The following is a 14,616-nucleotide window of genomic DNA, read 5'->3' as shown; positions in this document are numbered from 1 at the left end:
CCCAACTACTCAATAAAATCCCCATTCCCTCTAAACTATTTTAATCAGTCCTTTTCCATTTGCTGATTATCACTCATTGCTTTTCCTTTTTCTTCTTATATTTTCTTTCCTTTTCTCACTTCCCAAACAAACAAATTAATACTTCATTATCATCGCCCCGTGACGTGGCTTTTTCTATTTTAGTGGGGTCCGCACGACTAAAATAAAAGGTTACGCGGTGTTTTTACCAAATAATAAAGGTTTAATTTTGGTTTTAGTCCCTCTATTATGTTCAAATTTAGGGTATGATCTTTCTAATTTTATAATATTGTTAAGAAGTACAAATTGATAAACGCTATTTGTTGTTGTTGTTGTTAAAGTGATGGCATGATTTTTTTTTTTAATTGTTATTCAATCTCATATTTCAGCTAACCTTGCTAAACCAATGCTTTATTTATTATCTGATTCTTGAATTATATTCTTTAAAAAATTCTCTGAACTATACTCGTTTTCTTATATTGGTGTCTAATTTTTGTCCCGTTTAATATTTGAACTATTATATTTATCTCATTTTATCTAAAAATTACTATCATCCAATAAGAATGTGTCGCATGTAATCTCTTATAGGTAACTTCCTTTTTAGATAAGTTGAAATGGAAATGATAGTTTAAGTACTAATATGTGATAAAAAATTGATATCAAAATGAGAAAATGAGTATTCTTCAAAGGCAATGGCGGAGCTAAGGGGGGTTGGTAGGGGCCCCGACCCCTTTAAAATAAAAAAATTTTCATTTAGGACCTTTATAATTTATAAAATTTTAAATTAGTAATGGTAAAATTATACTTTAGTCCCTAAAAATAATAAAATTTTGATTTAATCCTTTAAAATTTAGTAATGCTCAAGGTTATATAAAAAAATAAAAGATATCATGATTTTAACCCCAAGAACTAATAGTGTAGATCAAATTATGTAAAATTAAAAGGATTAAATTTTATATTTTAACATAGTAAATCGACTAAAACAATAATTAAACAAAAAGAAACTAATCAATACAGATATTAAATGAAAACAATTAATCGATTTGGATCTACAAAACCCTAAAATAAGAGTTAGATTTTATATTTTAACATAGTAAAGGGACTAAAATAACAATTAAACCAATAAAAAAAACCTAATCAATCAAAGCACGGATCTCAAATGACAACAATTAATCAATTCTAACACCAGCTTGACGTCCGCTAGATATTTTTTTTTAGTTTTTGTTCCTTCTTTATATAGCCAATTCCAAGCTTTCCCCCAAATCTTTAATATCACCATTTTTATGAAGGAGATATATTTCTCTCTTTCTCTCTCTAAAAATCTTCCTTTTCTCTCTCTAGAATCGCTTTGGTCGAAGTTTTCTCCATTTGATCTCTACGCTTCTGATTATATATTTTTTCTCGTAATCGAATCTATAGTTTCTTACTAAATCGAAGAATTTGTTTTTTTTTTTTTGAGTTTTTATAGATTTTGTTTGATTTCGAGATGGTTAATTCTAGAAACGGGGAATTTGTTGACGACCGCGTGGATCGAGACGACGACGAATTAATCGGTTCGTCGGACGCATCTTCGTCCATGAACGGCGTCGTTGATACCTTTAGCGTTGGATCTGGAACAACGTCGGGACAGAACGGTGAGGTGAGGAACGAAATCGGACTTACGGAACGGTTAACGGACATATTCGTAGAGGAAAACGATGGAGATTTGTTGCTTCAACAAAGCGATCGAGAAGATAGGGTTCTGCAATGGTTACAAGCTTTGGATATGCAAGTAATCGGCGCTTGTCGAACCGATGAAAGGTTAAAGCCTTTGTTGAAAGTCAATGTTTCGAACGGCGTAGCTGAGGATCGATTGTTAGCTCATTTGAGTCAGGTATTTTGATAGTTTGGAATTTCAATTGATAAAATTTTCTATTTATATCGAATTCTATGATGATATTTAGCTCATATTTGTATTTTGTTGTTAAAATTTTCAATTTGGCTGTCTTGTGTGTGTAATTTCATTTGTCTTGGATAAATTTTCAGCATTTTGAGCCATCGGAAGTTGGTATGCTGGCGAGGTGCTTTTGTATACCTTTGGTTTCAATTCGAGTGGGGAAGATTAACAAACAAGGAACCTGTTTTCAGCCTACTGCTGCAAGGTAATTGAACTTTTGATGATATCGGAGTCTTGGATTTATCATATATTATCCTGCTCTGAATGTCATGTACAGTCCATGGATGCATGTTAGCCTTTTTGTTGCAAATCATTAGCATTTACCTATAGCATATATCACAGAGCCGTATGCTTAATTGTTAACAATTGCCGTTGAGTACTTACATTATGCTTTCTCTAGAAACTAACCTTTCGTGGTAGCCCCCCCTCTTGAGGTTTAGTTTAAATGATTTAGGGAAATTGTCTTTAGTAGGTGATATGCTAATTAAGATATTAAATAAAATAAACTAATTATAAATTATCATAACATATATAAATATTGATGAAACTAGAAATCAAAGGTGGCAATTAAAATAGATAGCCTTGCTTGTTAGCTAGCTAACTAGAAAGAAAGAAAGAAAGAAGAATCTCCACATTAGAAGAATCTCCACATTAGTCCAATCAAAGCCAATTGCTTGGTAGCTAATAGTGCATTACAGTTACAAGTTAGCTTCTTTTCCTCTATTTAGGAACCTTAAATTATCAAGTTAGTTAGCTAATGCTTAGTTTGAAATAGTGGAGACCAATTATAGATATTAGCACATTTTCCCTAGATTTTTTTCCATAATTCTTATTCATCAATGATACCATTTTGATGGTCTCATTCCTTTGATCTTTCATAGCCTTTAAGCATGTAGCATTTTATCAATTTACCTTGGATCACTGCAACAACTCTTTTAGCCCCTTAATGTCTCTGTTTTGGGATTAAGATGGTATTTAATTGACTGCATTATGTTATATGGTAATGCTTTCAGTATTCCATGCAGGCAGCTCGTCTAAAATATACATGATTTAGAATGTTCTGGTTGTCACAGTATGTTACACTTGTTTACTACCTGTAAGTTTGCATGTCATGTATTATCAAGTGATTATATGTGCTGACATTTGCAAGTAACTTATTTCGGTTTTTTTTCTTATATCAACTCTGCTAAATTGGGGATACCAACGCTTTTCTTAATCTTTGAACCGGTCATACCAGCCAAGTATCATTCTACTCTATGTTATATTATTTCTTAATTGTAGTGACTGTCTCTCGTTTTATAATGATTGAGGTATACTAAAGGCAATATTTTTTTAATTTAGCCTAGTGTTGACTGTTGAGTACATATTGGATTGGTTTTCATGATTTATTTAGATTCCTTCATCTTTTCTGGTTGCATTCAGCATGGTTACACATTTAGAAGTTAGTCTTTTTATCATGTTTTGGTAACTGTTGTCTGCAAAAATCCTATATCTGAATCATATACTCATTTTTGTTAGTACTTTTTGATTTAGCAACTAATTTAATTGATTTCACTTGTTGAAACTTGTTCTGTAGTTCCACATTGACCCACTGCATAATTTGAATGGAAGGTGTATATTTAGCGGTTAATAGTCAATAGAAATTGCAGGGTTCTATTTTAGTTTGTTGTTGGTCATCATGTTAATGCTTCCAAATAAATATATCTTTTGACTTGTAGGTAAAGTGGGCGTATTCTATAATGATCTCTGAATAATGAGGAAATAAAGGTAGTTTCATCTCCTATATTATATAGTTTGCTGCTGCTGTTTTGTGGATATACAAGGTTCACATTCAATGAATCAATAATAAGTAAGATTGGGTGCTAGTGACTTGTATGAATTAAACTTATGTTGCCTTGTCAGTGTCAGTAGTCTTAATTTTGTTGCAATTTTGCTTTTTGAACTGTATGTTTACCTGCCATTCTTTATTATGTCGAGTTTTTGTTGCAATTTTGTATTTGAACTTGTACGTCTATCCTGCCATTCATTTTCTTATTGATTGTTTTGTTTTGTAGTCGTCAACTTGATCAAATTCTTTATAGGGATTTCTCATAACCCCTTATAAGTTTTCATATTTGTTCATGCCTTTGCAAAGGAAGCTTGTAAGATGTGTCATGATATCCTCATGCTTGTTTGAGTCCATTAAATACGTGGGTTGAGTAGTGGTGTCTTATTGTTTGTTTGAGCAAAACCAAATATTAAGTTCTATAGGACTAATGTCATAGCAGATGTTACTTGGTAGTTTCGTGTGTGATATGCCTGAGATAGAACAAACTGAATTTCCCTAGGGTTTTGTCGTATTGAATTTCTAATGGTACTTGGTAGTTTCGTGTGTGATATGCCTGAGATAGAACAAACTGAATTTCTCTAGGGTTTTGTCATATTGAATTTCTAACTTAGAGCCGATCCATTTAAAATTCCGCTAGGATTTTTTTGGGATGATTTAAACTGTCAAATCTTACATCTTGGTGCATACCAGTTGTAATGTTAGAGATTTGATAATTATGCTTTTCTCATATTGCTGTTTATATTTTACTTGTAAACGTGTTCTTACTAAATAAAAATGTTTCCTAAATCTTGTTGAATTTCACAGGGGAAATTTGAGTCTCACGCTCTTGCCAACATCGGACTTGCGCCTTTCATTTGTTGGGGATGATGGTCAAACTGAGAGATTGTTTACCTTAAGTGACGGAACTCAATGTGCTGCTGTTTCCGTCAACGAGATCCCAGCAGACAGTTCTGGACGATCTTTCCTTGTGAAATTGCCAGATGGCAAAGATTTTTACTATTGGTGCTCGGAAAGATCAAAGCTCTTGGGGGTTGAATTGCTCTCAAAGGTAGCCAATTTTAAACTCTTTAATACTCTCACTACCAGTTTTGTACAAATTGCTTTGTTTGTCGAGTGATTGCCGTCTAATATTTGTGTTCTTTTTTGCCTTCGATAGATGAAGGATCTAATCAAAAGAAAACCATCTATAGCTGAATTAACTGGAATCAGCGAGTCACGATTAGGCTGTTTTGCAACTCAGCTTCGTGCCTATCTCCTAGGATCATCTGTGAATCCGCAAGCTAATTGTTCTAGTTCACCTTCACCCAGTACCACGCACGATGCTATTGTTGTGCACAATGGGCAATCTTCATCAGCTACATCAAAATCTTTGCGATCCCGACATTCTAGCAGTCAAGCATCCAAGGTGAATGCACTTTATCAAGGTAGCTTAAGTCCAAAATCAAGCTCTTTCAAAGAGGGTTTGATCCGAAACTCATCTTTCCCAAGAAGCACCACCAGGGATAAGTTGCGAAGGCGTGGAGATAATCTTCCATTAGCCGAGAGCCTTACAGTTGCTTTGCCTATTATAAATGATTCTTCTAATTGCAATCAAGCTGGAACCAACAATCTTCTGGACAGCAAGAGTTGCTCGCTCACTCCTAACTTCCTTGAATCACTCGGAAAACTTGCCACTCCACCAACTCCAAGTGGTGTTTCTCAGGTTTCCTCCGTAGGACCTCCTCTATTTTCTCCTTACTATTGTTGGTGTCCCCCAGGATCATCGACACTACAGTGCTCAGCTACTTCCGAACTCCCTGCCTCTACAATCTCATCTTTTAAGCTTCCACCGCTTTCATCAATGTTGCCAACAAATGGTTCTTCCAGCTCGTTGAAACCAACTCTACCTCTTGGTCTTACTGATGTACCATCACTGGATTTTCCAGCTTTCCTCCCGGAACCATTGGTCCGATTACCCTTGGCGAGTTCACAGCAAATTCCAACCTTCACACCTTTGATATGTGATCCAATTGTTCATATTCCAGTCATTGATGTTTGCTCTTCAGGACAAGGTTATTTGGTTAGTGCAGGTCCTACTATTTCATCCTCAATCCCTCCATTACATCCAAACCTCGTAAACCCATTATTACCGGATACAACTGATTCCGTAGTGGAAAAAGGTGCAAGAGAAACTCTCCGGCTACTCATTAGTGGTTCGACACACAGCAACCCTCCATTAATTGATGTATTACCGGCAGTTGACAAAAAAAGTATCCTTGTTACCGGAAGCAGAGGTCTATACAGCGGAACTAGGGACATAAGTGCCCTTGCCAGTGGCATTGCCACCGTGAGTTTCGCTACACTGTCATCCACCTCCATGTCAGATAGCTTTACAAAACATCCTGATTCAAAGCAGGTCGGATCTAGTGACTCGGAAGGAGCTTGTTCAAGCAGTGATGCTAAACTTTTGGACTCGGAAAGAAGTTAAATAGTGAATAAGTAAATAAATAAATGCAGGCAATAGTATTGTTCCCTCTGTAAGTCTTTTTCTTTTTGTAGGTTAGACAATGCAAGATGTAGATCAATGTATCTGCAATTTTGTCATATTTTAAAATGTAATTAGTCCCTATCCTTCATCCCATTTGGGGATTTGTTGTCTTCCTTTCTGGTATTTTCTATTGTTGGTAGTGAGCTCCTTTATCCTTTTGGTTAGAAAAAAATTGGGTTCTTTTTCATTTTTCACTATATTTATTTATTTATTTAAAATATATTTAAGGAACGTATTAAATTTGAGTGACGTTGATTTAAAAGTTTAAATTAACATTGAAATAAAAAAGAAGAAAGGAACATTAATTTATTGATTATGCCAAGATTGATGATCATGTCAAATATGATTTACAAACACTAAAAGATTGATTTTTGGTTTGATGATATGGTTAATTTTTTATCTTTTAATCACAATCATTGACTTGAAAAGAATTTTACGATATAATATAATAAGACCTTACATTATTGGTGGATCTTTTACCAATCGAAAAATCAATACGGTGAGTTTAAGCGATAGATTTATTAATTAAAGTGAGTTTATTAATACTTAATTTTAAGATTCGATCCTACATATTAGTGTCAATAAGCTTGAACTTTATAAAATAAATAATACTAGGATAGCCTTAAAAAAGAAAAAAGGACAATTGCGCGGTAGAAACATGTTTTCATGAGCATTAAAAGAAGTATAGCCTGTAATGTTAATATGCTTTGGCGCCAAAAAAAAAGCGGACCAAATTCGAAATTCATTATGTGTAATAGTTTACATTTGTCTTATATAAAATTTTATCTAATTAATTTAATTAATTAACTTACAAATTCTTAAGTAAGCTCTTTCCATTGTTCACTCTATTTATTTACTTATTTATTTTTAAATATTTAAGTGAACGTATTAATTTTGAGTGTTTAAATTAACATTTTAAAAAAAAGGAACATCGATTTATTGATTATGTCAAGATTGATGATCATTTACATTGAAATTTTGCCATATTCAATTGCTTTTAACACTAAAGGGATTGATTTTTAAAGCAATAACTGATTTGGAGGTCATTTAGACAAAAGAAACGTGGTTTGATGATACGATTAAGAGTGTTTTTATTTTTATTTTTGTCTTTTAATCACAACCATTAATTTGAAAACAATCTTATGATATCTCATTATAATAAGATCTTATATTATTGGTGTATTTTTTACCAACCGAAAAATTAATGGGGTAAACTCAAGTCATAGATTCATTGGTTGAAGTGAGTTCGTTCATATTTGATTTAAGATTTCGACCCACAAAGTACACCTATATAATAGTGTTAGTAAGCTTCAACTCTATAAAATAAATAATAATAGGATAAAATAGGTACATGTTTTCATGAGCATTAAAAAAAGTATAGGTAGCTTTGGCACTAGAAAGGCAGACCAAGTTCGAGATTTACTGTGTGTGATAACGTACATTTATCATTAATTTGGTTAGTTGGCTTTAGTATACAAACTCTTAATCCATTTGTTTTGTAATAATTCAATTCTATCTGGTGTTTTTTTTTGGACAATTCATCTCTACCGTAACAATTTAATATTTATGATTACTTGAATATATATTTATATATTTATATTTACATTATACTTTACTTATAACACTTTCAATATATATTAGAAATAGTAACTAATTTTAAATTGTAATAGATTTCGAGATTTGTGATTGATTCTTAATTAGTTTAATTTGAATAAGATTAATTTTAAATTGATTTGAATTTGGATTTGAATTCTTTTAAATTTATTTGATTTTGGGGTTTGATTATTTTAAATTTTGGGATTAAGTTAATTATGGGGACAGATACACATTCTTGTCTGTTCCTCGATTCCCATGGACCAACCATTGCAGCTCTATTAAAAATATTTTTGAACTGATAAAAAAATATTTTTTATTATATTATTAAGTTAAATTAAAAAAAATTAATTTAAAATTATTCAAATGCAACTTTCTTTAAAATAATAAGCACGCGGAGGTGAAAGATTCAATTTTCTGCTTTCTGTATAAACAAAGCAGCGACGAACGTTAAAACAGTAAGTCCTCACTCATTCTAGTAAACACTCTAAGTGGGCTTGAGCTCTTTCCATTCCTCTTTTGTCATGGATGAAAGGTTGAGAACAGCAGCTCGTACAGGAAATGTTAGTGATCTATACAGTTTAATTGAAATAGATGGAAATGCTTTGAAGCAATTTGACGAGGAGGAGTTCGTCGAAACTCCCTTACACATTGCTGCAGAAGAAGGATATTGCATTAGGTTTGCAATGGAAATGATGAGCTTAAAGCCATCATTTGCTAGCAAGCTAAACAAACAAGGCTTGACCCCACTTCACCTTGCAGTTACAAAAGGGCATACAAGTATGGTTCTACGTTTCTTGGAAATTAATAAAGATCTAGCTCGTGTCAAAGGAAAGAATGGCAAGACACCTTTGCACATCATAACTGAAGTTGGGAACCATAATGGTCTGTTGGATAGAGTTCTAGAGATTTGTCCTCAATCGATTCGAGACGTTACAGTTGAGAATCGTAATGCTTTGCATATTGCCGTCAAAAACGACAGACTGGATGTTCTTCGAGTCCTACTTCAAACACTTAGGAAGACAGACTGCTATCGTGATGTGGTGAACCAAAAAGATCAAGATGGGAACACTGCACTGCACTTAGCTGCTTTTCATAATCAACCCGAGGTTAGACTCATCTAGTTCAATACAGCTTCTTTTTAATCTTTATAGACATAGATTGTTGTTCTTTTATATCTCAAGCTATCAATGAAACAGATGCTTAAACTATTATTGAACTGCAACGCCGATCAGCACGCTACCAATCAAGCTGGTTTGATGGCATTGGATATTGCAGACCAGAATCATAATGAAGACAGTATTACTGTTCTACGTGGTTGCTTTATTCCAGGAGTTTCAAACTTTAAACATAATTTGGAGAAACAAGTGAGAAAAGCATCATCTCTAATCTCTCACGAGATAGATAATATATCAGGCGAGGACCGCAATGCCTTACTAGTAATTTTAGGGTTGCTTCTAACTGCAACCTTCCAAGCTAGTCTTAGCCCACCTGGTGGTGTTTGGCAGGGAGATAACACTTCAAAGTCCGAAGGGTCATATGATGAGATGGCGTTGGGTAAATCAATCTTAGATGAATTTAATTTTCTTTTTTACTATATTCCAACTTATCTTGTCTTCATCGTAACCTTTTTCTTAACATTAGCCTTGCTTAAACCTTATCCCCATTGTTTCAGAACAGCACTTCAAGTCTTACTTGCTTTCTTCGCAATGTCCTTCGACCTATCAGTAAGTTTCATAGCGCCAACCAGGTTCACAACTAGTGTTATGGCTGTATTTTCGGTTTTGGTTTTTATTTTAACGGTGCTCATGGTTTCCACTTCTCGGGTGTCGAAACTTAGTGTTGCAATTCTGGGATGTCGGTTATCCGCTTCATTTGCGTTGCATTATTATATGAAAAGTTCAGTTTTACCAAATGTAATTCAGGGAGTTTGGTTATTCCTTTTCCTACATGATGAATTCTGGAAAGGAACTATTCTAGTTGCAGCATACTGTTTAGCCATGAGCACGCTTACACGGGATTTTACGTATTGTATTGTCTTTGGGTGCTGGTTTTCCTTTTTTCTATTTAGAGTCTGTCTAAACCGGTTTCTTATTCATAGAGTGTAGCTATCTTTGTACCAAAGAGAATAATCAAAACAATGTTCATCTCAATCCCTTTTGTCTCCTTTGATTCATCAATGTTATTTTGATTGGATTTTTGTTGTGGGATTCGTTGTAGCTAAACCTAATCTTGAGCCACGTCAGGTGAATATAAAATTTTAGAATATTTTTTAGACTTGGGCCTGACCCAAAAATGGGCCTAAAATTTTGTCCAAACTCAACTTAGATAATGAATACTAAACCCGAGGTCGAACCAGTCTACCTGTATTGAACTTTTTTATATAAAAACATGTTTAAAAAAATATAATCAAATATACTAAAAATATTAAAATATATGTTTCCCAACAATTTAAAAACACATTAAAAAAAAAGGTCATTATACTTAAATAACACTCAGATAGTTACAACTTAAGAAGCAAATGCCTCTAAAATATTAGCAAAATTTATAATAAAATAAGAATTATACAATATCTAAATAATAACAACGAAATATTAGCAATATAATATTGGCAGCCAACAACAACAAAACAATGAAAATTTTTGGAAAATTTGGGTTGGGCCCAAGCCAAAAAGTATTACCCGAAGCCGAGCCCTTTTTTGTCCAAGCACATTTTTCTGGCATATATTTTTGCCCAATCCCTCCTACTTTTCGAGTGGGCCTTTGGACTTGGACAGGTGACCGACCCATGATCATGTCTAGATATAGCCCATAAAAGTGATTTCTCGTGTACTCAACTTTGCCTCGATTTATTTATTTCTTCCTTTTAAAAAATCTCCTTAATTAATTTTCAATCTTGGAGATTTATTGAAAAAAAAATGTAATAAAAGAGTTAATTTACTGTTGATGTTGGAAAGTGGAGTGAAAAAGGAGTTTTAAAAAGTACTTTTGAAAAGTTTATTGGTGTATTCTATTACTATCAAACAATATTTTTTCGAATTTTGACATGGCTTGATCAGATAATTATAGTATCTTTATTTTTATCTTTTAATCGCAGCTGTTGATTTAAAAAGAATCTCACAAGATCCCACTATAATAAGATCTTATTTTAAACTTTATTGGTAAACTCTTTACCAATAAAAAAACAATGGAGTTAACTCAAGCAATAGGTCCATTGGTTGAAGTGAGTTCATTCATATCATGGTTCGATCCACAAGTTCACCTATATATTAGTGTGTGCGTACGTTGGTGTGTAAGTTTAAGCTTGTATTATATGAAAATAATAATGTGATAATTTTATAAAGGAAAGACAATTGCATTAGAGAAAAATGTTTTAATGAACATTAAAAAAGTATGGGTAGTCATTATATGTGCTTATGGGTCAAGCCTATGTAAGGTATTTAGATAACTTTTTTAAGTCTAGGCTCGATCGGGAAAATGGATTTATTTTATTGTCTAAGTCCGGCCTAATTTAATAATAGTAAACCTGGGCCTGACCTGACCCACCCATATTTGATTTGTTTAGATTAATTTTTATTTAAAAATAAATTTTAGAAAAATATAATACACTAAATGCACTAAAAAAAAGAGGTTAAAATAAAAGTTTTCTAACACATTAAAAAGTATTTATATTAAAAAACACTACCATAAATATAATAAATCTTTTATTATATTAAAACACAAATAAATATAATAAATATTTTATTATATTAAATATAAATGTTAAATTTTATATTTTAAATTGAGTTATTTAGTTGGATATATTTTTTGGATCTTGGCAATGAGTTTGTTCCTTCCTTTTCTAGTATTTTCTACCGCTGGTAGTGAGCTCATTTTTCCTTTTGGTTTTAAAAAGAAAATATACAGTGGGTTTTCTTCATTTTCACTTTATTTATTTTTTCTTTTTAGAAAAAGAAAATCATTTTAGTGAACGTATTAATTTTGAGTGGCATCTATTTAAAAGTTTAAATTAACATTGAAATAAGGAAGAAAAATGACTTCAGTCTATAGTTGATTATGTCAAGATTATTGTTCATCATGTTATTTGCATTGAAAATTTTGAGTTTAATTTTAATTAATTCAATCGATTTTAATACTTTAAATGGTTTTCAACACTAAAAGTATTAATTTTTTTAAAAGTGACATATTAAGTAACTCATTTAACAAGATTGAAGTCATCATCAATACAATTTTAGTGTTTTTGATGTTGTTTGATTAGATAGTCACGTATCTTGATTTCTATCTTTTAACCACCTTATTTATTTAAATCCCACCATATAGTAAGATCTTATTTTAAACCCTATTGATAAACTTTTTAGCAATCGAAAAATCAATAGGGTCAACCCAGGTCGTAAGCCCATTGATTGAAGTGAGTTCATTTATGCTCGATATCAAGGCTCAAATCCACAAGTTCACATATTAGTAGCGTGTGCGTACATAGGTGTGTCAGTTTAAACTTGTAGTATATAAAAATAATAATGGAATAATTGTGAATGAAAAACAATTGCATTCGAGATGTATGTTTTCGTGAGCATTAAAAAAGTGTAGTTAATCATGTTAATAGGCTTTTGCTTTAGTATGAAAAATTTAGACAAATGCAACTTTCTTTAAAATAATAAGCACGCGGAGTTGAAAGATTCCCTTTTCCGCTTTATTTATAAACAAAAGCAGCAGCGATCTTTAAAATAGTAGTCAACACTGTAAGTGGGCTTCAGCTCTTTCAAATTTTCTTTTGTCAATTCATTCTTCCGCCTGATATGGATGAAAGGTTGAGAACAGCAGCTCATACAGGAAATGTTAGTGATCTATACAGTTTAATCCAAAGAGATGGAAATGTTTTGAGGCACTTTGATGAGGTGGAGTTTGTCGAAACTCCCTTACACATTGCTGCAGAAGAAGGATGCATTAGGTTTGCAATGGAAATGATGAGCTTGAAGCCATCATTTGCTAGCAAGCTAAACCAACAAGGCTTGACCCCACTTCACCTTGCAGTTACAAAAGGGCATACAAGTATGGTTCTACGTTTAATGGAAATTGATAAAGATCTAGTTCGTGTCAAAGGAAAGAATGGTAAGACACCTTTGCACATCATAACTGAAGTTGGGAACCATAATGGTCTGTTGGAGAGATTTCTAGAGATTTGTCCTCAATCGATTCGAGACGTTACAATTGAGAATCGTAATGCTTTGCACATTGCCGTGGAAAACGACAGACTGGATGTTCTTCGAGTCCTACTTCCAACACTTAGGAAGACAGACTACTATCGTGAAGTGGTGAACCAAAAAGATGAAGATGGGAACACTGCACTGCACTTAGCTGCTTTTCATAATCAACCCGAGGTTAGACTCATCTAGTTCAATACAGCTTCTTTTTAATCTTTATAGACATAGATTGTTGTTCTTTTATATCTCAAACTATCAATTAAACAGATGCTTAAACTATTATTGAACTGCAACGCCGATAAGCACGCTACCAATCAAGCTGGTTTGATGGCATTGGATATTGCAGACCAGAATCATAATGAAGACAGTATTACTGTTCTACGTGGTTGCTTTATTCCAGGAGTTTCAAACTTTAAACATAAGTTGGAGAAACAAGTGAGAAAAGCATCATCTCTAATCTCTCACGAGATAGATAATATATCAGGCGAGGACCGCAATGCCTTACTAGTAATTTTAGGGTTGCTTCTAACTGCAACCTTCCAAGCTAGTCTTAGCCCACCTGGTGGTGTTTGGCAGGGAGATAACACTTCAAAGTCCAAAGGGTCATATGATGAGAATGCGTTGGGTAGATCAATCTTAGATGAATTTAGTTTTCTTTTTTTCTATATTCCAACTTATCTTGTCTTCATCGTAACCTTTTTCTTAACATTAGCCTTGCTTAAACCTTATCCCCATTGTTTCAGAACAGCACTTCAAGTCTTACTTGCTTTCTTCGCAATATGCTTCGACCTATCAGTAAGGTTCATAGCGCCAACTGACTTCACAACTAGAGTTATGGCTGTATTTTCGGTTTTGTTTTTTGTTTTAACGGTGCTCATGGTTTTCACTTCTCGGGTGTCGAAACTTAGTGTTGCAATTCTGGGATGTTGGCTATCCCCTTCATCTGTGTTGACATATGATGATATAGATCCAGTTTTACCACATGTAATTCAGGGAGTTTGGTTATTCTTTTTCCTATATGATGAATTCTGGAAAGGAACTATTCTAGTTGTAGCATACTGTTTAGCCTTCAGCATGATCAGGGATTTAACGATTTTCCTGGTCTTTGGATGCTGGTTATCCCTTTGTCTATGTAGATTCTGTCTAAACCGGTTTCTTATTCATAAAGTGTAGCTATCTTTGTACCAAAGAGAATAATCAAAACAATGTTCATCTAAATCCCTTTTTGTCTCCTTTGATTCATCAATGTTATTTTGATCAAATTTTAATTGTGGGATTTACATATGGATTGGTTCGGTCAATATAAAATTTTAAAATTATATTTTAGGTTTGAGTCTATTTTGAAAAATGAACCTAAAAGTTTACTAAAGCTCAGCTTATGTAAAAATATTGAATTTAAAGTTTAGCTCAACCTACCCGTATTAAAAATAATATTTTTTATATAAAACAAATTTTAAAAATATAAATGTTTCCAACAATTTAAAATTTCATTTAAAAAAATATTTATATTTAA

At 32.9% G+C, this 14,616-nt stretch overlaps 3 protein-coding genes across 4 annotated transcripts; all 3 read left to right on the top strand.

Annotated features, from left to right (window-relative positions):
- Positions 1-1,293: 1,293 nt before the first annotated feature.
- Positions 1,294-6,496, top strand: LOC105776491 (uncharacterized). Its single transcript, XM_012599162.2, has 4 exons — positions 1,294-1,891; positions 2,044-2,159; positions 4,587-4,830; positions 4,939-6,496. Exons 1-4 carry the CDS (start codon positions 1,505-1,507, stop codon positions 6,247-6,249), a joined length of 2,058 nt encoding a protein of 685 aa, XP_012454616.1. The 5' UTR covers positions 1,294-1,504; the 3' UTR covers positions 6,250-6,496.
- Positions 6,497-8,383: 1,887 nt separating this feature from the next.
- On the top strand, positions 8,384-10,055 carry LOC128031915 (ankyrin repeat-containing protein BDA1-like). 2 transcript variants are annotated; one of them, XM_052621959.1, is made up of 3 exons: positions 8,384-9,011; positions 9,102-9,459; positions 9,578-10,055. In XM_052621959.1, the coding sequence occupies exons 1-3, from the start codon at positions 8,427-8,429 to the stop codon at positions 9,631-9,633; spliced, it is 999 nt and encodes a 332-aa protein (XP_052477919.1). In that variant the 5' UTR covers positions 8,384-8,426; the 3' UTR covers positions 9,634-10,055. The 2 variants fall into 2 exon arrangements, with proteins under 2 accessions (XP_052477919.1, XP_012457671.2); XM_012602217.2 differs by having other exon boundaries at positions 9,102-10,055.
- Positions 10,056-12,645: 2,590 nt separating this feature from the next.
- LOC105778502 (ankyrin repeat-containing protein BDA1) lies at positions 12,646-14,371 on the top strand. Its single transcript, XM_012602218.2, has 2 exons — positions 12,646-13,280; positions 13,371-14,371. The coding sequence occupies exons 1-2, from the start codon at positions 12,699-12,701 to the stop codon at positions 14,274-14,276; spliced, it is 1,488 nt and encodes a 495-aa protein (XP_012457672.1). The 5' UTR covers positions 12,646-12,698; the 3' UTR covers positions 14,277-14,371.
- The last annotated feature ends 245 nt before the right edge of the window (positions 14,372-14,616 follow it).

This window comes from Gossypium raimondii, chromosome 10 (assembly GCF_025698545.1).
Source record: "Gossypium raimondii isolate GPD5lz chromosome 10, ASM2569854v1, whole genome shotgun sequence".
Classification (NCBI taxonomy): Eukaryota; Viridiplantae; Streptophyta; class Magnoliopsida; order Malvales; family Malvaceae; genus Gossypium; species Gossypium raimondii.
This window is presented reverse-complemented; position numbering and strand designations above follow the sequence as displayed.